This window comes from Vulpes lagopus, chromosome 24 (assembly GCF_018345385.1).
Source record: "Vulpes lagopus strain Blue_001 chromosome 24, ASM1834538v1, whole genome shotgun sequence".
Lineage (NCBI taxonomy): Eukaryota > Metazoa > Chordata > Mammalia > Carnivora > Canidae > Vulpes > Vulpes lagopus.
The window spans coordinates 31,737,404-31,759,352 of record NC_054847.1 but is presented as its reverse complement, the minus strand read 5'-3'; the positions used below and the strand labels follow the sequence as shown (position 1 = coordinate 31,759,352).

At 50.0% G+C, this 21,949-nt stretch overlaps 1 protein-coding gene across 1 annotated transcript; it reads left to right on the top strand.

Moving 5' to 3' along the window:
* On the top strand, nt 1-19,152 carry RND3 (Rho family GTPase 3). The gene is made up of 5 exons (XM_041739737.1): nt 1-381; nt 887-974; nt 12,217-12,326; nt 15,398-15,532; nt 17,113-19,152. Exons 1-5 carry the CDS (start codon nt 232-234, stop codon nt 17,362-17,364), a joined length of 735 nt encoding a protein of 244 aa, XP_041595671.1. The 5' UTR covers nt 1-231; the 3' UTR covers nt 17,365-19,152.
* Nucleotides 19,153-21,949: the final 2,797 nt, after the last annotated feature.

The window sequence follows — 21,949 nt, the reverse complement described above, 5'->3', positions numbered from 1 at the left end:
GGCCGAGGTGGACGCGGGCGGCGCGCCGAGCCGGCCTGAGACTCGCGGAGGGGAGGGTCGCCTGCGCCCCCCCAGCCCCGCCGCCCCGCCGCCCCGCCGCCCCGCCCGCCTCCTATTTCCAGACCGGCTTCCAGAGAGACGGAACTCTCTCCCCTCTCTCTCTCTCTCTCTTTTTTTTTTTTTCCTCCAAAAGAGAAAATTCCTGTTCCAAGAGAAAAGAAGGCAAGATCAATGAAGGAGAGAAGGGCCAGCCAGAAATTGTCCAGTAAATCGATCATGGATCCTAATCAGAACGTGAAGTGCAAGATCGTGGTGGTGGGGGACAGTCAGTGCGGGAAAACGGCGCTGCTGCACGTCTTCGCCAAGGACTGCTTCCCCGAGGTGAGCGCGCCGGCCCGGCCTCGGGCGGTGACCCGCGAGCCCCCGGGAACGCGTCTGCACCTTCCGCTCCGGCCGACACCTGCCGGCTCCTGTGCGCGCGGGCGGGTGGGGAGGCTCGGCGGCCGCGTCCCGAGAGCGCGCGGAGCCTCGGCGGCCGCGTCCCCATAACGGGGAGGCTCGGCGGCCGCGTCCCCATAGCGCGGAGGCTCGGCGGCCGCGTCCCCATAGCGCGGAGGCTCGGCGGCCGCGTCCCCATAGCGCGGAGCCTCGGCGGCCGCGTCCCGAGAGCGCGCGGAGCCTCGGCGGCCGCGTCCCCAGCCCGCGGAGGGGACTCGGGGCCTTCGGGGTCGCTCCGCCCGTCTCGCGTGTGCGGCTTTCCCCCTCGTTTCTTGTCTTTTTCCAGTCGGGGAGCGAGGAGGCGGGTTTCGGAGGCCGCTCTGCGGGTGTCGCGCACCTCCGGTAACCTCTGCGCCCTCTCTCCCTCCTCTGTCCGCTGTCTGTCCAGAATTACGTCCCCACGGTGTTTGAGAATTACACGGCCAGTTTTGAGATCGACACACAAAGGATAGAGCTGAGCCTGTGGGACACGTCGGGTAAGAGACCGTCGGGCCGCGTGGCGCTCGGGGCGGGTCCCGGGCCCCAGCGCGTGGCTCCCCGCGGCCCCGGGTGACTTCGGGTGACTTCGCCTCCGCCTCGGGTGCCCGCGGTCCCCGCCGGGCGGGGCGGGGCGGGGGGAGGGAGTGGGGCCGAGGGGGACAGCCAGGTGGCCCGAGGTCGGGGGTCTGCGTGCGCCCCTCCGGGAGCCGACCTGCTGACGGCCGCGGGGGCCGCGGGGGCGCTGAGAGGGGGACAAAGTGCCCGGGGCCACGCAGCCCCGCGTGTGGGGAGCGCGTGCGGGGTCAGCAGCGGGGGCGCGAGCGGCCGGGGCGCTCGGGACGCCTGCGGCCGGGGATGCGCGGGGGAGTGGAGGGGCGCGGGGTGGAGGGGGCGCAGATGCAGAGGAGCGCCGGGGGGCGCAGGGGCACGGGGTGGAGGGGCGCGGGGTGGAGGGGGCGCAGATGCAGAGGAGCGCCGGGGGTCGCAGGGGCACGGGGTGGAGGGGCGCGGAGTGGAGGGGCGCGGGGCGCAGGGGCACGGGGTGGAGGGGCGCGGAGTGGAGGGGGCGCAGACGCAGAGGGGCACGGGGTGCAGGGGCGCGGGGTGGAGGGGGCGCAGCCGCAGAGGGGCCCAGGGGCGCCGGGGGGTTCAGAGGCACGGGTCGGAGGGGGCGCGGGGGCGCGGGGCCGGGAGTCTGGCAGACGGCCGGCCGCGCCGCGTGGGTGCGGACGCGCAGATCCCGGCCCCCCCGCCCCCCTCCCGGCCCCCCTGCATCACCCTCCGCCGGCCTTGACCTTCCTGTCCCGCTGAATCCTCGGCGTCGCGGTGAATTATCTTGAGGGGTCCGGGGTTCAAGGCCGGGTCACCGGGTCCCGGGCGCGGGGCGGCCGCGGGGGTGCGGGCGGGAGGCCCCGGCGGCCCCCGGGCTGGTGCCCGGCCCCCCTGCGGCGCGGGGAAGCTGGGGCGGGGGGGCGGGGGGAATCCCGCTTCCCGGAGGTGTCGCCTCTGCAGGGGGAGGAGCCGCGGGAGGCGGGCGCAGCGGGCGGGGAGCGGCTGCGGGGCTGCAGCGGGAGAGGGGCCCCGAGGCCGTGGACGGGAAGCGCCTGTGGCCGAGCAGCCGCCCGCAGCCCCCGAGGGTCGCGGGGAGTCGGCTCCGTCGGGCCGCAGGGAGCCCAGCGCGCAGCTGTGCACGTGGCCGCGGGGAGGCTGTGCACCCACAGCGCCAGGCACCCACAGCGCCCACAGCGCCCACAGCGCCCACGCGCCCAGGTGCCCAGGCGCCCTTGCTCTTGCGGCTCCTCCCGGGGCCCCTCCGGCCGCCAGGCTCCCCCGCGGCCTACTCCTCCACCCCCCAGCCTGTAGGGGCCTAATGCAGGATAAGAATCATTCAGGCGTGGGGTCTGTAATTCTGATCCACTGTTTATAAAAAAAAAAAAAAAAAAAGGCAACGACTCTGTTTAGCTCTTAGTACTGGTTACTGGGGATTTCTGTGTGCAAATCGCTGCCTCCCTGAGTCTCCTGTCCCCTGAGGGGGGCGGGGGGCGCAGAGCTAGACAAAGCGCAGGACCTCCCTCCCCCAGCTGCATACTCCTTGGCCTTGCACGCGAGAGCGGCCAGTCTTTTTGTTTCCCAGGACCTCGATGGGCCCAGGGGCCCTGGCGTCCCCTGCTGGGCCTCGCACCACCCAGAGAGCCAGCCGGGCTCTGAAGGGAGCCCCCGCTTCCTGGCAGATTTGGGAAGGAGCCCCATGTGGGGCGGGAGGGGGCATGGCTGGGCTCCCAGGAATGCTGGATCATGCCTCCCCTGTGTCCTGCCTCCTGAGTCAGAGGACCACCAATGGAGCGTTTATAGGAGGCGACCAAAGGGCTAAATTGACTTAGTTTTTAGGAGAGAAAAGGCATATTGTTTTTTCAAAGGCTGGATAACAAATAAAATGTGGTCAGTGCTTGGTCAGAGGCCATGCCTCACATGCGTGGGTAAGAGCACTTCAGAGATTCTCTGTTGCTTCCTCCTTCCCGGAGAGTTTGTAGTCCCCGCACATGTAAGCTCATGCCTTGCATGCAGTAGTCACCCAGGAAAACCTGTTACATGAATAATCATATGCACAGTTTCCAAGGAGATGAGATTCCCTGACATTTATTACCGCTGAATTACCTGTTCACAAAGAATGGCAACTTTATGAACACTCCCTTTCATCGCATTAAAGATAATCACCTGAAACGAAGTCTGTAGTGAAATAATCACTTGTATTTTTATTTAATGAAAACAAAACCTGTGCATGTTTAACTAAAATATAAGGGTTTGAAAAAAAAAAACTGATTAAGAAACCTCACATTGAGGAATTATCCAGTAATGAAATCTTAGCTGAAATTTAGATTTATACAAATGGGAACAAAAAGGCATAAGGGCATTATTTAGAATCCTATTAGGTTGTTGGTGAGGCGAAATGTTAGGTGATTAAGCCTAGTCATGAAGCATTTCTTAAATTCTAAAAATAGACTGTTTCTACCAAAAATGGTTTATCGTCCCTGATAAACATCTAGATAGCAAGAGCCATTATGTCAGCGGCTCGAGTATTGAACATTTTTCTACTTCACCTCAAGGTTTTTTCATCACAAATTTCTGAACAGGATTAGTTCTTGACAAATATTTGACATTTTCTTTGCCCACTGAGACATTTGTTTAGTTCAGATTATGAAAATAATTGCAAATGTCCGGTGCCTCTTGATACATTTATTTTTTTTCCAGCTTCTATCAGTTTAACTGAACTGGACTGAACATTGGAGCCAAAGCCTCCAAAGTCCTAAATGTCAGATCTTTTTCTGCCTTCTAGAACTTGGTGAAAGTTTACGGTTAGTAGAAAAAAATGAGGCACGCCTAACTTCTTTTAGGTAGGAAGACAGATGGCATGGGCATTGACTTTTGGGTGGTATTCACATCCTGTCTAGCCTCTTGGCAGAGGGGCAAACATTTGGGAGACAGAAGTAGTTCTCTTGTGGCTTCTTTACTTGGACAGCACCTCAAAAGTGGTCTCCCCCCTCCCCCTGGGGGTCTTGCAATCATGCAGAGGTGCATAGGCAAAATTGCTAATTTGCATGTAGGAAAGAACATCAAGTGGAAGTCGGGTATGTGGGCCCTCTTTGCACCAAGACAAGAGAACTGATTCCCCACTTTTTGAGGCACAGTATTTAACAGTCCTTCACGCACTCTCTTTCCCTCCGTTCTTTCTCTTCCTAGATGAACAGGGCCTCTCTAGGCCTAGGGGTGCATGGTTGCTTTATAGTCTCTCCTCTAAGACTCCTATGGCCCTGCTGGGGCTGGGAGTGGAGAGAAGGAAGCTCTCCCAGCCTATTGTAGCTGAGAGGCAACCTGTGTTGACCTAATTTTGTTCGGTTCCCATACCCAAGTGCCCCGCTCCACTGGGGTGCAGTGTATTTCCCTAGTCAGGAGTCCCTGGTGCTGACCCACCCTTTCGGTCCTCCTCAGGTAGGAAACACTTCCTCCCTCCCACCCTCAAGGCACACACCAATAAAAGCAACCACAAATGGCAATTTGCCACTTGATTTCTTATATAGCTGCTTGGAGTTCTTCCAGCAACCACGCCTCCCCCCCCCCCCCCCCCCCCCCCCCCCGCCAAAGTAGACAAAACCAAGTAATGCTATTATCAATCCTCTAAAGGGGAAGGGGATATTTAAAGGTAGTCTTTGCATGCAGATCTGGCCTATCTGTATTTTAATGAAAAGTATTCCCCTTCTGTTGATAAGATGAGCCTTTTTATTATCAGTTGCAGAAATGCACCCAGTGGTTTTTCAAATGAGCTCAGTGAGTGCCTGCAAAACAGTGGGTAATGGTGTCAACATTTTGAAGTGACAAGGGAGCCCAAAGTGGTCCTAATACCTTGTGTTTTCAGAACGTGCCACATTTGCCAAGCACAGAAGCAGTTTGAAGCATGAAGCCAAATGCTTCCTGAGAACAGAGACTTAGTCACTTAAGGATCACCATATCTTTTTCTAAGTGATTTGCTGATGGTATAATTTCAGCACACGTGAGCAATAATCATTCATGCCAGCTTTTAACCAATGCAAGTTAATGTGCATTTTATTTAAGGCATATTATTAGTTATAAAATACTCCATTCAGCTGCTAAAATTCTCCCACAATAACTATGCTATTGCCTCATGAACACTCTTTTGAATCTTGTCAAGATACAGGCTGCTTTTAGCCCGTGGGTGCTAAAGTTAGCACTTCCTGTGTTTTTAGCATAATTAACAGAGAATGTAGTATTCTTTAAATCGTATACTTAAGAGAGAAAAACCTTAATTACCCTTAAGGGCCTGACTTTGAGGACAAACTCCGGTGCATACACAAGGCGATGCATATTGCATTTGTACCTTCCCCATCACATTAGAAGAATGGTCTTCGAGGCAAGCACCCAACTGAAATATTTGACAGACCTAGAAGTGTTTCCAGCTGTGTTGGGGATCAGTATGTAATTAACCCAGAAAAGCGGCTTCAAGAAGAGTTCACTGGTCCCTTGTTTGGTGACTTAACATGGAAATTAACCCATTAAGGCAAGACCTATAGAAATAATTCTAAAACCAGTCAACATGTTTCAAGGCCATCTGTGTGCAGGAAGGCAGCCAGAGGCCATGGGAGCAGTGGTCCCTGCCCCCAATCTGTGCCTCGGCCTTGGAACTGTAGTCCTGGCTTAGAGGAGGGTGGGCCCACACATTGGAAAGCCAGATTCAGCTCACAGCAAGAGGATCCAGAGACTAGTCAGAGGCCCCAGAGCCAGCCCCCACGCCTGACCCATGACTCCTCCCATTGAAGCCCACCACAATTCTTCCCTTGGCTCCAGAGTTGACTCCATCCTTAAGAAGTCCTTAAGAGCCCTCCCACTTGAAAACATGCCTACATTTAATGGCCTTCAGTGACCACAAGATTCTGAAACTTGAAACTTTATCACTTAAATGAATCTCGGTAGAGAAAGGAAGGGGGGCAAAAATTTACAGAGGCCAGAGAAGCAGGAGGACTTAGGATGTGAATATCTGGGGCACAACTGCAGAAAACCAGTTAGATTTTAAGGTGGTAATGATCCCTAGCAGCTGAGTCTCAAAACCGGACTCGACTCCATTTTCACCCTGAAACTCCGTAAGACAGGCAGTGTATGGTGATTTCCAATAAGCAATACATAAAACTACATTTGGAGATTTGTCCACCAAGCATTTAAAAAAAAAAAAGAAGGTATAAATTCTCTTTTTCAGTCTATATTCATCTCTAGACCTTTTAAAAAATCTCATTTAGTCCTGTTCACCCCCCACCAACCTGGTTTCTTGCTAGGTTCTGCTCATTTCAGTGAGGTGTCCAGGTTGGTCATTCAGATGCCACCTGAAATAACCAGATGTTTCCTCGTTAACCCAGTTCTAGCTTGTAGATAGGACACCGAGGACCAATATTTTCTCCAGGTAGCTCATGGTGCCCGGGGGGCTGTGCCCGGTGAATTAGTTGTGCCCTGGCCATTTTGTGATGCCCTTCAAATGTCTTCTCGGTCACTATACATTGGCAACTTGACCCAGAGACGCCCGCAATTTCATTGTCATGGCATGTAAGCTGCCTCAGAAGTTTGATCAGGAGTTGTGCACATTGATCTTCAAAAGTGAGCCTGAGGACAGCATGTGGCCAGGTGAATTCACTCCTGGGACTCGCCTCCAAGGCCTCAGACACTTAAGTAGTAGATAAGACAGAATCTTCAATCTCTCTCTTATGGAGCGATCATGTAATTTTGAGAATACCTGTCTACTCTTATCCCTAAAGTTCTGTGACCAGTATACAATGGCTCTTCTTTAAGCAAAATAGTTTGATTCTTCTATTTTCTAGGTATCTCAATAAGATCAGGGGTTGAAGCTAATGCTCTATTTCGGCTCAAAAATAGCCATTTCTACCTCTTAGACTTCCCTCCAAAAATATACCTGCCTGCCCCCAGAAATTGAAAGTACTGACTGTATTTTTATAGCAACACAGAAATGCCCTCAAATTTTCATCAAATCTGTTCATAATTCCTATTAATTTAGGAATTAATAACTTAGAAAGAAACCAAGGAAATGGCCTCCCTGGGAATGTTTGTTGCATTTTTATGGGCATGGATCGCACTTACAGTGCAGGCTGCTTGGGAAAATAGTTCAAGAGTCTTGTACTAAGCCAGACACAGAAGTGCTGCCCAGACTTGATTCACATTCTTGGGATTATTGTTGATTTGAAGCTTTCATGCTCAGTAGCGATGGCATGAGGAAATGGAATCTGGTAATAATTGGGCAGATTCATCCAGGCCCACCTGTTAGCTGCTGGTGGGTACAGATGTTCTCTAGCTGGCCACTAAAAACACTAAAACGTTAATATATTTTCTCTGCCAACACCCTGCCATATTCCTAATTTTATTGCTCTTGGTAGGAACTTCTCATGGGGGACGGGAAAGTTTTTCAATTTCAGGTTCAAGGAAAGGAGGTTGTGTTTATGAAATAACTCGAGGGGTCTGCAGCTCTCAAGCTCCCATAAAACCTCAGTGTTTGAACTGGTTTTGCAAAAGGTTCCATACAGCTTCCCTGTTGGGCATGAATCTTCTTACATATACATTTAATTATGGACATATATGGTGTGCTCTATCTTCGTGCAAGGATGACTGAAGCAAGAAGCTATGTGTCTGCAGAATTAGTTTCTGGGTGAGGCACTTGGTGACTATTCTCGGGCTGGAAACAGTGCCGTCACCCAGAATTCACGATCTTGAGGACAAAGATGGTCAGACCTGAAGCTTCAAAAGCCCTTCAGAACTCTGCTGACGTTAGCCAAGCTCGAGGAGCTCCGAGGGCCCCAAATGCCCACTTACCTGGTCTATGCAGAGCAAAGCACTTTGAATGTATTGGGCGGGGCGGGGTGTGGACCCATGTCCCATGTTGCATATGTGCTGCAGGTACTTCTTTACCATAGAGCTTCCTGGGGTCCACCCTTTATGTTCTGATAGGTGAATTAGGCAGGACCTGGGACAGTGCTGTGTGCACAGAGTTGCCTGTAGGGTGACAAAACTGCGGCGTTAGGGACCTCCCAGGGGCCTGGAGCTGTTGCACCCGCCGGGAAGGGGTTGGACCTGACAAGCAGAGCTCAGTCCCTGGGCAGACTGGGTGAGCCCGGGGGCACCCCTGGGGGCTGGGTCCTGGTCGAGTGTAAGCAGTGCCCGTCCTATGGACTACCCAGTGATGCTGCGCCCTTCCTTGGGCTGTGCTCAGGTCTACACTTAACCTGGAAGCTTTTCATGTGCATATTTTTTAAATCTGTAGAATTTAGATTTTTTTTGTTGTTTGGCTTAGTAGAATGTTGGGAGACTTTTTTGGAGGGACGCAGGAGGTAGAGGCCGGCACGGTCCCGCTCATCTGCCTACCTGGGCTCCATCCTTCATGTCACAGCTGCTGGCCTGTGTTGCCGTCCCTTCACGGGCACCTCCGGGGCAGGTCCCCTCCGTGTCCCTGTGGCTGCTGGGGGGGTCCACGCTCGGGGATCATGCCCCACCCTCACATGGGCTCTATGGCCACAGAGGATTCGGGAAGAATTCAGAGTGCTTAAACGCAGGGTGCCTGCTGTCAAGTCAGGATTTGTTTTTTTAACTGATGGCCCTGCTTCACCCTGCTTTTCCTGGTACGATAGTTCTCTATGATTCCATGTTGTCATTTTTTTCGTGACTACAAAATAATAGAGACATATTTTTCTTTCTGAAAAAGTGTTTACCTTAACCCCAGCAAAAAACCAAAATGAACAAGTGGACTTTTCATCTTTAATGACAAATTACTCTTGTAGTTAGTGGTTAGACAAATTATGCTTATAACTAATAAGTGTGGGCATCGGTTTTTATTAGCACCTTTGGACACTTGTTGATCTAAAAGTGCTGGTCGTTAGCAAAAGTAATAAGGCAGGATCAAAGTGTCATTCCTAATTAGGTCTTGTTAAAGCTCTTTAAAATTACCTCTCTACCTTGGAAGTGAAGTGGTTGACTTCTCATGCTTCTCATGAACCTTTGCATACAGATGTATTTTCTTTTCTTTTTCTTTTTTTTTTTTTTTAAGATTTTATTTATTTATTCATGAGAGACGCAGGCAGAGGGAGAAGCAGGCTCCATGCAGGGAGCCCGGTATGGGACTTGATCCTGGGACCCCAGGACCACGCCCTGGGCCAAAGGCAGGTGCTCAACTGCTGAGCCACCCAGGTGTCCCTGTATTTTTATTCAAAATATGAAAGCAAATAAGAACAAAAGCAGAAGCAAACCTCCATAGAATCTGGTTTCAGTTGCAAACAGTTTCGTTTTCAGGTGCCGCCACTGTCTACATTTTGCGGATATATGAGTACAGGTACTCCGAGGCACAGGGAGCAGCTCACTTGATAGTAGTAAGTGGGAGTCTCCACCTTTGGCTGAGGACTGAAGACAAAGCCAGACCCTCTCTGGGGCCAAAAGTGGGTGAGGAGGGGAAACCCAGTACCCAGAGGGAGGGAGGAGAATGAAACTACTTCCGGGTTTTACTGGTAGTCCCAGTGCTGATTATTGTTTTAGCGCCATGGTAATTCCCCAGATGTCTTGGTTAAACTTTGTATTTGGGAAAGGTGGTCTCCATTGTCAGGGAGCGGGGCGGGGGTGGGGGGGTGAGGGGGCGGAGTCTCAGATCCAAGATGATTGGTGAGCACTGTCAGATCTAAGAGGAGTGGTGAACACTCTTGGATCCAAGGTCAGTAGTGAACAGGCTTAGATCCAAGATGAGTGGTGAACAGTCTAGGGTCCAGGGTGAGTGGTGAGTGGTGAGTGGTGAGTGGTGAGCACTTTCAGATCCAAGGTCAATGGTGAGCACTCTTAGATCCAGGAGTGGTGAGCACTCGGATCCAGGATGAGTCGTGAACAGTCTCGGATCCAGGGTGAGTGGTGAGCACTCAGATCTAGGATGAGTGGTGAGCACTCCCAGATCCAAGGTCAGTGGAGAGTACTCTCAGATATAAGGTCAGTGGTGAGAGCACTCTCAGATCCAGGGTGTGTGGTGAGCACTCAGATCTAGGATGAGTGGTGAGCACTCTCAGATACAAGGTCAGTGGTGAGCACTCTCGGATCCAGGGTGACTGGTGAGCACTCTCGGATCCAGGATGAGGGGTGAGCACTCTCAGATACAAGGTCAGTGTTGAGCACGCTCATCGAGTGGTCGGCTGTGTCCTGAAAGCCCCTGGAGATGCCCCGTCTCCGAAGTTCAGGTCTGACTGAGGCCGGGACGCAGCCAGTGCGATAGCTGTCTTCTCTAAGGGAGTGATTTCCGAGAGAGACCTCCGAGGCCCCACTAGGCTCCTGACCCGGGGAGTTGTTGAGAGCTGCGCGGATGGAGGCGGGGTCACGTCAGCTCTTGCTGGCTTGGATGAGAGAGGAGGTCCTCGTGTACGTGGCTGGTATTCGGATTTCCACTCTATGATCTGGAATTTTCTGACTCCGTGTTTGGCGAGAGACCTGCTACATGTTGACAGAAGAAGCGGTGTTGGAGTTAGACTTTGGACCCAGCCACAAGGGGGGTTGCAGTGGAACGTCACGGAACAAATACGCAAATAACCTCTATGCCCAGAAGCAGCGCTGAGCCATCTCATTTCTGAGACCCCTTAAAAACGTTTGAATTGGTGAGCCGCTGGCGAATATCCTCTCGGCCTCGGCGTTCTTCGAGGGGCTGAGAAAGCAGCCGCAGCGCCCTGCCGTGTCCACACACCACTTCATTCCAGTGTGCCTTAATATTTCGGACGATTTGATGTGTTTTGACCCCAAAACCTTAAATCTTTTGGAAAGCGTCTTTGAGTTGCCAGTGTCCCTCACACCGGAGCCCTGATTCCAGAAGTGTGTCGGGAGCTGCTGCAGCATGTGACAAATCCTGGCTTAGATTTCTTCCTGGCTTCTAGAACATTCCCCTCCTTCCCCTTAGACGCAGCCGCCTTGAAGTTGCTGCGTCCATCCTGGAAGCAGCCAGCGAAGAGCCCACGGTGTTCGTAGGGTCCCTTAGTAAACACTGGGGACCAACCAGGATGGGCTGTGAGTAGGGACGACGCACCGCGCTACAGCCACTTCTCGGTCGAGAGCAACCTGCTGAAAAGTGTTGTTTTGATAGAAGTTTAAAGGATTATTTTAAAAGCTTCTTGAGTCTTTCCTCCTGACTTTGACTACGGAGGTTTTGATTTATGGGGACAACATGTCATGGGTTCCCGTTGGAAATGGAAGGGGATGTCAAACTGAACTTGGGTCTCGAAACAAGCTTCAGTAGCTGAGACCTTCTCTGTCTCCTGGACTCCCGTCCACAGGCCCGTCAGAAGGTTTCCTGTGCCAGCTGATGAAACGTCCGTGTACAGAAAGTGATGTTCTTAGGAACAGACGACGCTGGCAAGCTGTGTTTCGTTTCATAGTCGCACCTTTTTATGATAACTGGTGTTCTTAGAGAAATGAAAGAAATCGTCTGAGCTATGAGATGGTCTTGGTTGAGTGAGTTGGCTGTAAACGTGGACCCCGGGGGTACCACGGAGTCCCCCAGGCCCGTGACTGTGACAGGGTGGCTCTGCATGCACCGCGGTTCTCTGCGGGGCTGGCCCTTTCCTCCCCACCTGTCCCCTCCTGTTGCCAGAGAGATCTTGAGCTCCGGTCTCTTTCGGAAGAGGTAGCTCCACTGCGGTGCTTGCCACGCTCAGCTTGTCCTGGCAGCCCGGCCGCAGGGCCGTGGTTGCGACCTACCCATCCCTTCCTCAGTTCCCGTCTCTACCGGGTTCGTCCACTCCCGGGTCGGTGCTGTTGTCATCCTCGTTTTAGAATAGTCAGGGATGCAGAGTCGTGATCCTCCTCCCTGCCCTGCCCCTGAACCTCAGTGGTGGAGCTGGATTTGCACCCCAGGCCGCCTGACTCCTGATGCGTCTGCTCTGCGTCCCCCAGGGGCCTTCGGGGACTCAGCCAGGCAGATTGCACCTTAAGGCCCGGACTCCTCCCCTGGATCGTAAGACAGACGTCAGGGGGCTTCATTGTCCTCCACTGGAAATGAGACCCCACCGCTGGGCCTTTGCTCGTGTGCGTCCTTCTCCAGGAATCAGGGGAGGTGGACACAGGGCCCGTGATAGTCCAGTGATCTGACCCCAGAGGTGGAGGTGACGTTTGACAGAGTAGAATGTTTATCTGAAAACGTGTGTATCTCTGTTCCCTCAGGTTCTCCCTACTACGACAACGTCCGGCCCCTCTCCTACCCCGATTCGGATGCTGTGCTGATTTGCTTTGACGTCAGTCGGCCGGAGACCCTGGACAGCGTCCTGAAAAAGGCAGGTGCTGGGGCCAGTGGCTCGGTTCAGGCCTGGCCCACGCGCAGAATATACGCGCGGGGCTGGGGAGCGCCCACGCTCTGCTCGCCACCTCGCCGTGTGTTCTGGGAACCAAAACATTGGAAAAACCCACTCGCACACCGCGACGGGTTTCCATGCGGCCGTCACGAGGTTCGACGCTGAACCTGTGCAAGATTTTCTTTCCTGTTAAGAAATGACGTAGCCGTTGAAGAGCCTCCGTGGTTACCCTGCGGGCCGAGGCCTAACGCGAGGGCCCTGCCGGCTCCCAGGCAGGCGGCTCTCCCATCCACCGTCCCCATCGGGCTCGGGCTCGGGCTCGCGCCGCGGTGGACACCTTTACGTTTGACCCCACTGCGGTACTGAGATGATGCCATCTGTTGTGCTGTGATGCCATCTATTAGAGGTGGAGCGGCTCCGGGGAGGGCACGGGTGTTTCCAGACCTGAGACTAAGGGAGTTGCGGTGACGAGTCGGAGGAGATCCCAGAGCGAAGGAGCCTGGCTGTACACGGGCCGCTAGAGGCTGCGTCTAGGGCCTGGGGGTGGCGGAGGGCCGGGCCGAGGCCAGGAGGAGGGCACCTGGTGGCGGGGGCAGGTGTTCCCGGTCCTGGCCCTAGCGCTGTCAGGTTTCAGATGATAGTTGGCGGCTCGTCTTACGTGTCCGGCTTTGGAGGTGGTTTATTCCCCCCTCGCCCCGTGTCTTTACCAAACATGACAAACGCCATTCGCTCGGTTACATACGAATTTCGCAGGAGATCAAAGGCTCTCTAAGTCCATCTGGCTGCGAGTCGTGTGGCACCCACGCACGGAAGGCTCCTGTTTGTCACCTGGGCAGGAGCACCCCTTCCCCGGCCTCCGCGCCTGTGAACAACTGCTCGGCGTGCAGCGGGCGGCCCGAGTCCTTGCCCAGCCGCCGAGCACTGCCCGGGCTGCACTGCCTGTGAGCAGGTGAAAGGCACCGCTTATTTACCAGGGGTTCTCCTCCTGTCCATCAGGTCACGCATAATTCGGGATGAAACTCCTTGCTCTTGCTTTATTTTGCTTTTGTCTTCTGAGACCTAATGTAGTGACTTTGGCCTTAGAGATATTAATGGACATGTCTTGCGTTTGTGTCAAGTTTAAGGCTCAGCATCACCGGTGCTGGGACTTGTCTCGATGAATTGACTCCGCAAGTCCTTGACTCTCCACGCGTTCCAAGTGACATAAAGCAGAATAGTTTTGTTTTGTTTTTTTTTCCCCCAGTTCATCCTCCAGTCGCTATGTCAGCGCCCTCTAGCAAATGGTAGATGCTTGTAAATAACTCTGGAGAGAAGGAAAGAAGGAGGTGGTTGGCGGATACCTGAGGCTTTCATGGGAAGTGTGTCCCTTCCCTGGGTCTGCCCCAGGTGCACCTCTAGATCTGCACATGCCGCCTCCAGCGGTCTGCTAAACAGCTCCTGCAGGACGGCCCCGTTACCTTGTATTATACACGTGGCTTGGTCACCCTCGCCCCTCGGTGAATTCCGCACCTCTGTCTTCACCTTTGTGACGACCACGGTACCTAGTAGAGCACTCGATGTGTATGTATTTGAGCACGTGGCCTGGGTGAGCCAGCCTGGTTCCCGATTGCAGCCCTCTGATGCCCCCTCCCCAGGAGCCAGAGCTCTCCTGGGAACATTCTGAACCTTTCACTCCCATCCTTTTTTTTTTTTTTAATGGTCAACTGGTCTTTTTTTAATTTTATTTATTTTTTTATTATTATATTTTTTTTATTATTATTATTTTTTGGAGTTCGATTTGCCAACATATAGTGTAACACCCAGTGCTCATCTCATCAGGTGCCCTCCCTTCACTCCTATCCTTGTTTTTTTTAATGGTCAACTGGTCTTTCTTAAATTTTTTATTTATTATTATTATTAAATTTTTATTATTATTTGTATACATTTTTTTGGAGTTCAGTTTGCCCAACAAATAGTGTAACACCCAGTGCTCATCCTGTCAGGTGCCCACCCTTCACTCCCATCCTGATGGTCGCCTTGAGCTTGAGGAAATGGAACCACAAGAAGGCAGTTGTCTGCTCTTTAAGAGGAAGTTGGAATTCCCTGCTTAGGCATCTCTGGAGGTTCTAATAATTCTCGTCAAGTCTTGCAACAAGTAGCCAATTGGACTGAATTGAAATTGAAATAGTAAACAACTTGGGTAATTTAAAGCTGACTTCAGGGCCTCTGTACTTAGGGCCAGATGCTTTTCCAGGAGCCCAGGAGATGGGCCTTTTTGACCAGGCCGCGGTCCGTGTTGATCCAGTCACCTGAGTGGAGGTTCCTTAAGGGCAGGACAGTCTAGTCTGTTCATGAACATTGTCTCCAGCCCCGGAAACCTCATCAGCAATTCCAGCTCAGGGGAGCTGTGCAGTCGTCCTCGATGGGCCTTGGAGGTGCATACTCGTTCGTGCTTGTGCTTCCTCTGCCTTCCCCCCAGCCTTCCGTGCTGGGAAGTACCAGCTCTGTGAATCTGAGGGCATAGTCACTTGTTAGAACATTCCTCAGGCACTTCCATCTTGCAGAGATACCCCAATAATCAAGAAATTATTGAAGCTGCCTTCTGACAGCAGCACCCTACAACTCTCCTGCAGTAGGGACCGGTCACGAGCCGCACAGAGAGGGAGGATAGATGAGAATACACACGAGTGTTCTCCAGTGGATCCACTTTAAAAAGTAGTCAAGTTTGGGGGCACCCGATTGGCTCAGCCAGTTGAGTGTGTGTATGCCTTTGGCTCAGGTCATGGTCTCAGGGCCCTGGCATCTGAGCTCTGCATCGGGCTCACTGCTCAGCCGGAAGCCTGCCTCTCCCTCGGCTCACATGCATGCTCTCTCGACTAAATACATAAGATTTTAAAGAGGAAAAGTTAATGTCTACTTAGACGGTAAATGCAGGTGTTCTTCTTCATCTCAAGGGACACTCCTAAATGTTCCTTTTGTGCCCCATTCCGGGCTTCAGCCTGTGGAGGGCTTGTGACCGACCTACAGATGCCCGCACGTTGTTGACTCTTCATCTCTCTTGTCTCTCCCTGTAGTGGAAAGGTGAGATCCAGGAGTTTTGCCCCAACACCAAAATGCTCTTGGTTGGCTGCAAATCTGACCTCCGGACAGATGTCAGCACATTGGTAGAGCTCTCCAATCACAGACAGACCCCGGTATCCTATGACCAGGTATGTACGCTGTCGGGGTGCAGGTACGGTTTTCAGAAGTAGGACATTGGGGCCCCCAGGGAGCTCAGCGGTTTAGCACCTGCTGTTGGCCCAGAGTGTGATCCTGGAGTCCCGGGATCGAGTCCCACGTCAGGCTCCCTGCATGGAGCCTGCTTCTCCCTCTGCCTCTCTTTCTCTCTCTCTGTGTATTCTAATGAATAAATAAATAAAATCTAAAAAAAAAAAAAGAAGTAGGATCACTCATGATAAAAAGGAGCGGCTTTTCTAAGGGCTCAACCAATGGTCGGCCTCAGGTTGACGACCCTTGAGTTATGCTGTAGAATGAGCTTGGATTATGTGAGGATCTGTGTGGGAGCATAAACAGGACAAGTTTGGAAAGCATCTTTTGAAACGAGAACAGTTCTGTTGTTCAGTAGGGTAATCACATGACACTTGATGCCTGAGTGTAGACAGAGGCTCATAGTCTACCCCTTGTATGTCTCTGCAATGCTCACTGGGATTAAAGTTAAAAAATCTAGGGGTGCCTGGGGGCCTCAGGGGTTGACCACCTGCCTGGAGCTCAGGGCGTGACCCTTGGGTCCCAGGATTGAGTCCCACATCGGGCTCCTGCAGGAAGCCTGCTTCTCCCTCTGCCTGTGTCTCTGCCTCTCTCTGTGTCTCTCATGAATAAATAAGTCTTTAAAAAAAATGAAAAAGTAAAAAATCCAAAAGAGAATGTGATCAAATTGGTAATACTCTTGAGTTGATCTTACTTTACGCTCAGCAGCACAATAAAATACTTGAGGAGGACGTTGCCAGTAAAGTAGAAGTCTCCATGAAACGGTCTTTTAGAGACTCGTCATTTCCGTGGGCGTTTCCCCCAAGTATCTAGAAGGGAAGCGAATTGGCATCAGATGTTCATTCTCCTAGAACTTAAAACCAGGTTCTAAAGAGACTTCAAGTCGAAGTAGCTATGACTGTCCGTCGTGGTCACCTTCTTGAATACTGCAGTGTTATGTATCTCATTAATAAAAACCTAGTTAGTTAAATAAGTCCTTTTGATGCACACGTGCTCATTACTGTGCACCGTGGTTGCCTGGTCCATGCTGGACCTTCCGTATTGTGTGTTTCCCGAAGTCCCAGGTATCGTAAGAGTGTTGTTCCTCTCCTCAGTGCATTTTGGCCACGCCTTTCAAGATTGATTCTGAATTCCGTCCCTTGCCACCCCGGTTTTTATACAGCTTATTGATGAGTCTTTATCGACCAATCTTGAGCCCCATTTACACTCATGAAAAATCAGACTTTCGTACCTCCGGGAAGTCCAGCACTGTATTGAGTGATGAGTATCGAACACCTTAGGACGGAGTCTTGGCTGCAGATATTAATGAAATAATTCATTGTTATTATAACTCCTTAAGAAATCATTAAATTGTTTAAAAGAGGGGGTTTGGGGGCAGTTTTTTCGCAGCAACACTTGGAAAGTACGGTTCACGTGCTAGAAACGATTCACGATTCATTGTTATTTTGTGGTATTGGGAAGACACTGTTGCATCTTCCCCAAAGACCTGTTGCTGATCGCGACCCATTCTTCTGCTTCTCAGGGGGCAAATATGGCCAAACAGATTGGAGCGGCCACGTACATCGAGTGCTCGGCTCTACAGTCAGAGAACAGCGTCAGAGACATTTTTCACGTTGCCACCTTGGCGTGTGTCAACAAGACAAATAAAAACGTTAAGCGGAACAAATCTCAGCGGGCCACAAAGCGGATCTCACACATGCCCAGCAGACCCGAACTGTCTGCGGTCGCCACGGACTTACGGAAGGACAAAGCCAAGAGCTGCACCGTGATGTGAGTGCCCGCCCCGGTAGTGCGGACGCGGAGGGCGGCTAAGAGAACCCAACCCGCGAAGCAAAAAGGTGGAATCTGAATGAAGTGCACAGCCCAAGTCCGCATGCCGGCGGCTTAGGAGGTGTTTGAAAAGATGCTCATCTTTTTGGAATCCCGTCCTTAGGTTCGGCACGTAGAGCAGATGGTGAACACGTTGAAGAGTTTGGAGGTGTGACTTGAAAAATATGCCAAAAAAGAGAGATCCCCCCCCCGGGCTGGAGGTAGAGAAGGAGGAGGACGACGAGGACCTCCACGAAGAAGGATCACGCTCTGAATGGTGCTTGCGTTTTCGTTTTCTTTGTTGCAATCTCTTCATGGATCTCGACTCTTTGATTTGATTTTTAAATGTTTTAATCTCCTTTACAGAAAGTATATATTAATATACCGTCCTCGCCGGGGAACTGGCACTGTGACCTTAGCGTTTAGTTTTCTAGAGGATGTGATCTAATTTCCTCCTAGCTCATCATTAAAATGGAAATTGTATCAGGACCCGTGGGATCTCCAGAGGAAAAGTTCGTGAGGCTCTGAAATCTTGCCTCCCCGAAGATAGCTGAGCAAGATGGTTCTGAGGAAAGGCTTCTGGAGTCTTGCGAGATAATGCGGACCGGCGCTACCAAGACGAAATAGATCGAATAGAGAAAAGGGTGTCCGTTTTTATTCAGTCTGATGGTTCTGTTCATCATTGTGATTGTCATTAAAAAGTGGTAAATTGCTCAGTGTAATATTTTTGTGCGCTGTTTAGAAAAGAAGGTGTGTGATTTCTTTTGCCATCATTGATGAAGGTGCAGAGTCAGGTAAGAGGTGTCTCAGTTTGACGTCAGAAAATGATCCAAGGGAGGGGGGGGAAGTGTAGGTACTATTTTCGCCCGGAGAGATAATGAAGGAATAGCAGCGGGAAGCACACATCTGTGAGTAAAGCTTTGGGATCCCGTTGCCAAAAGTACAAAGCAAAAGGCCCGTTATCTTGGGATGAAGCTCCAAAGCTTGGCAGCATCTGATGATCTCTTGGTTTATTTCACTTTTTTCAAAGAACATCAGTAAGAGAAGGGACCTTCTTACCTAAGCTTCAGAGAATCCTTAGAGGAAAGGTGTGCGAGCTCAGTCCCGACACTACGCTAGGGCGTTTCCAGAGAGCGATTGCTAAACCTCACGTACCCGGATTCAGCCAAGGCCCGCGTTCAATACTTGATTGCTGTTGTTACGTGAAATAATCAGCATTTAAAATAGTTTACAGATATTTTTTTGACCAGTTCCTTTTAGAGCTTCTTTCAGAGAAGAAACCAGATCTGACCTGTTTATTGTTGGCGCTTGTTGAAAACGAGCTTTCTTTCCAATGATAAAGCTTCATTTTTGAAGTGTTGAAGCTGTGCTCCCATTAAATTGTGGCAGGAGAGGAGATTAAGGTAATTACAACACTCAGTTCTTTGTCTTACAAGCACTTTGTTTGGTCTCTGCGAGAAAATACCATTCCCGTCATTTCCCACGAAATACAGACGTTTTACCGACTTACTATGCTTTGATCGAGGCAGCATTATGCTTTGGGCAGTATTACAAAATAGCTGGCAAGTGCTTTCTGTATTTAAATATTGTAAAGAGAAAATAAGTTATAACTGTTATAAAGCAGAACTTGCGTTGCATTTTTTTAAATGTCGAAGTCACTTTGTATGTTTGTTTGGTCAATGTTTCCGCAGTATTTATTAAAACATACTTTTTTTTTCCTTCGAATAAAAAAGTAACCACGTCTTTGTCTAAATGTGATTTGTCCTTTTATCTGCTTTCTGATGTAGCTGTTTGGTTTTATTCTTTACTATAGAGCTGATGAGAGCATCGGGCTCAAGTTTTCTGAACTCGTAGGCTTTGGAATTTCCTGATGGCTTGCCCACAGTGCAAGTTCCTCAGGCAAAGGTAAATCCACAGAAATGAGAGGTTTTCATCATTTTCAAATCTCAAGAAGAAAATGGAGTGTAGTCAAACTGATTCGCTCATAGACCAAAAGAGCTACAATCCTAAGATTCAAAAATAGGGAAAGAATCTTAAAATTGTAAGGAAATAGGAAATTCCTGGAGCTCTTTAGTAGTGAGATAGCGTGATGCAGTCCCAGGTCATGGGTTTCATTCTGTGGAGGAGCCTGGTTTGCTTCCCTTCCCATGGTCCCCCACTCCATCCCCCACCCCCGGCCTCCATCCCTAATCCACCTTGGATTGCGTGTTCTTGTTCACAGAGGCCAGTTGTGTTGATGACTCAGGACCCAGCTATGAACAACAATTACAGGGAAGGAATAACAAAAATAAAGCACAAGAAGAAATGGCCTTGTTTATTGTAGCAGCATCTCTAACTAACACAGGAAGACAGTATAAGCTTTTCCAGTGCCCTGAAGGATGCAAGCATGGGATGGTTAGCAGCATGAGTGGCCTGGGTCCTCATAAACCCAGTAGGTTCACGAACGGTCTTTAGCTAAAACCCTTACACAGATGTTCCACATGAGCATCCAGGGGTACTCCACGGAGGACTTCAAAACAGCTCTTCTCGCTTCACAGCTAAGTCACTTCCTGTAAAAACTGCATCCTTGTGGATTAAAAAAAAAAAAAATGACTTTAGCAATCTTTGAGGGATAGTTACTTGATTGGAAATAATTCTCAGAAGCACAAACCAAGGGGAAAACCAGAGGAGCTGGCACGAATGAACAAAGTGAAAGCGCATTGACATAATAGGATAGCCTTATGAAAAAATTCAGCAAGCACGAGGAATTACCAAAAATGTAACTCATTCTTGTCAGTAAGCAGTAAAGGAAATAAAAGTACTTTCCTAATCCTTGGTGTTGAGTAACTCCTAGGCTTAATACCTAAATCAGACTTGCAAGAAACTCATTTCTCAACAAGCACAAGCACAGAAACACACGGCTGAGGTTCTGCTGACCTTGGCAGTATTTTATAGGTTGTACAGTAATGTTTCCCTCTAGCGAATTGTTCTTTTCCAGCAGCTTTAATTTGTTAAACCAAAAAGAAAAAAAAAAAAAAAGTTTGTCTTCAGCCCTGGGCATGTATGCCTTCCTTTTCTCCTCTGACTTTTTGCTTCTGCAAACATTTATTCTAAGCATTCTGTGCACATTCCTTTCTATTGATTAATGATCATGATTAATGCCTCCTTAAATACTAAAAGGTGATTTTCAAACTTGGAGTAAGACTTTAATTGTGTCTCTCTCACTTCTATTAATCTTTTCCAGGAATAGTTGCCTGGAAGACTCTGGTCTTTTAGAAAATGTGCCTTAAGTGCAAATTTAGAAATAACCCAGGGAATTATTTTTTATTAAAAGGAATAAAAAAAAAATCACCTCATTCCCTTAAGATTGCTGAAACTGTGAAAGCTTCATATCCTCTTTTTGATGGATTATTTTGACATAATAAGAGAGCATTCTCTTTTAAATCACCCCAATTTTTGTTTGTCATTCTTTCATTGGCCACATATTTCTGAGTCCTTACCATGTGCCTCACCACTGTTAGGCCTGGAACATAATCACAACAAAAAATCTGTCCCGAGAGTTTACAGTCTAATGGAGGGAGACAGTCCCGATGCACAATGTCTGGGTGTGGTTTCCATCAACATTAACTGAGCCGGAAATGCTGGGTCGGTGGGAAACGTGACAGGGGGTAGCCAGGTACACCAATGCAATAGCCACCAATGGTCCGTGTCGATGCACCAACGATGGTGCAGAAGGAATATTCAAGTGATCCTAAGAGCTGGAGTCCATTTACAGTGATCGAGGAAGAGCGATGTGAATGCTGGTTGCCAGGCATCATTTTAGTTTCTGTACAATGACTTCGGTTTCTGCGGCTGGTTTTAGGAGTCCAGTAGGGGACAACGTCCTTCCCATCTGAACCTGAAAGGCCTTTAATCTGTTTCTTATAAAACGTGCTGGGATTGTTAAAGAGTTGTACTCTGTTTCCATGAAGTCTTCACTTGTTGAACATACTAGAAAAGTAAAAAGGAAATAAAGTGTGAAATAAATGGAAAGCACCCCAATTATAAAATGAAATGAGCTCTCGAGAAATTATAGGATTAACTCAGGGGGTATTTCTAATGGCACTTTGGGTGAAGACGCAGAACTCATTACCTAATGTCGAAAATAGGTATTTAGTAGGAAGTAAAGTAAAAAATCTTTTTGAAAGTATTCACTAACAGTGAATTCTAAGATTCTTTGTCTCTGACCCCTTTGGGAACACAGGAAACAAATCCTAATGAACCCCAAAACAAGAAATTTCAGGATTGGCAAAACCAATTCACTCTTTGGGACTTTTTTTTCTTTCAGATTTTGTTTTCTTTGAGGGGAATTCATTCATTCATTCATTCCCCATTCATTCATTCATTCATTTCTTTGAGGGGAATCATGCCTTTCTTCCATGAACAGTGAAATGAAATTTTTAAAAGGCATTCCACAATAGAAATGAAAACTAGGTCAGTATATGGTCAGCCCTACCGTCAAAGTAATAGTTAGCACTGATATTGCACAACGTATGTGCCAGGCGCTGTTCTAATTTATATAATAACTCCTT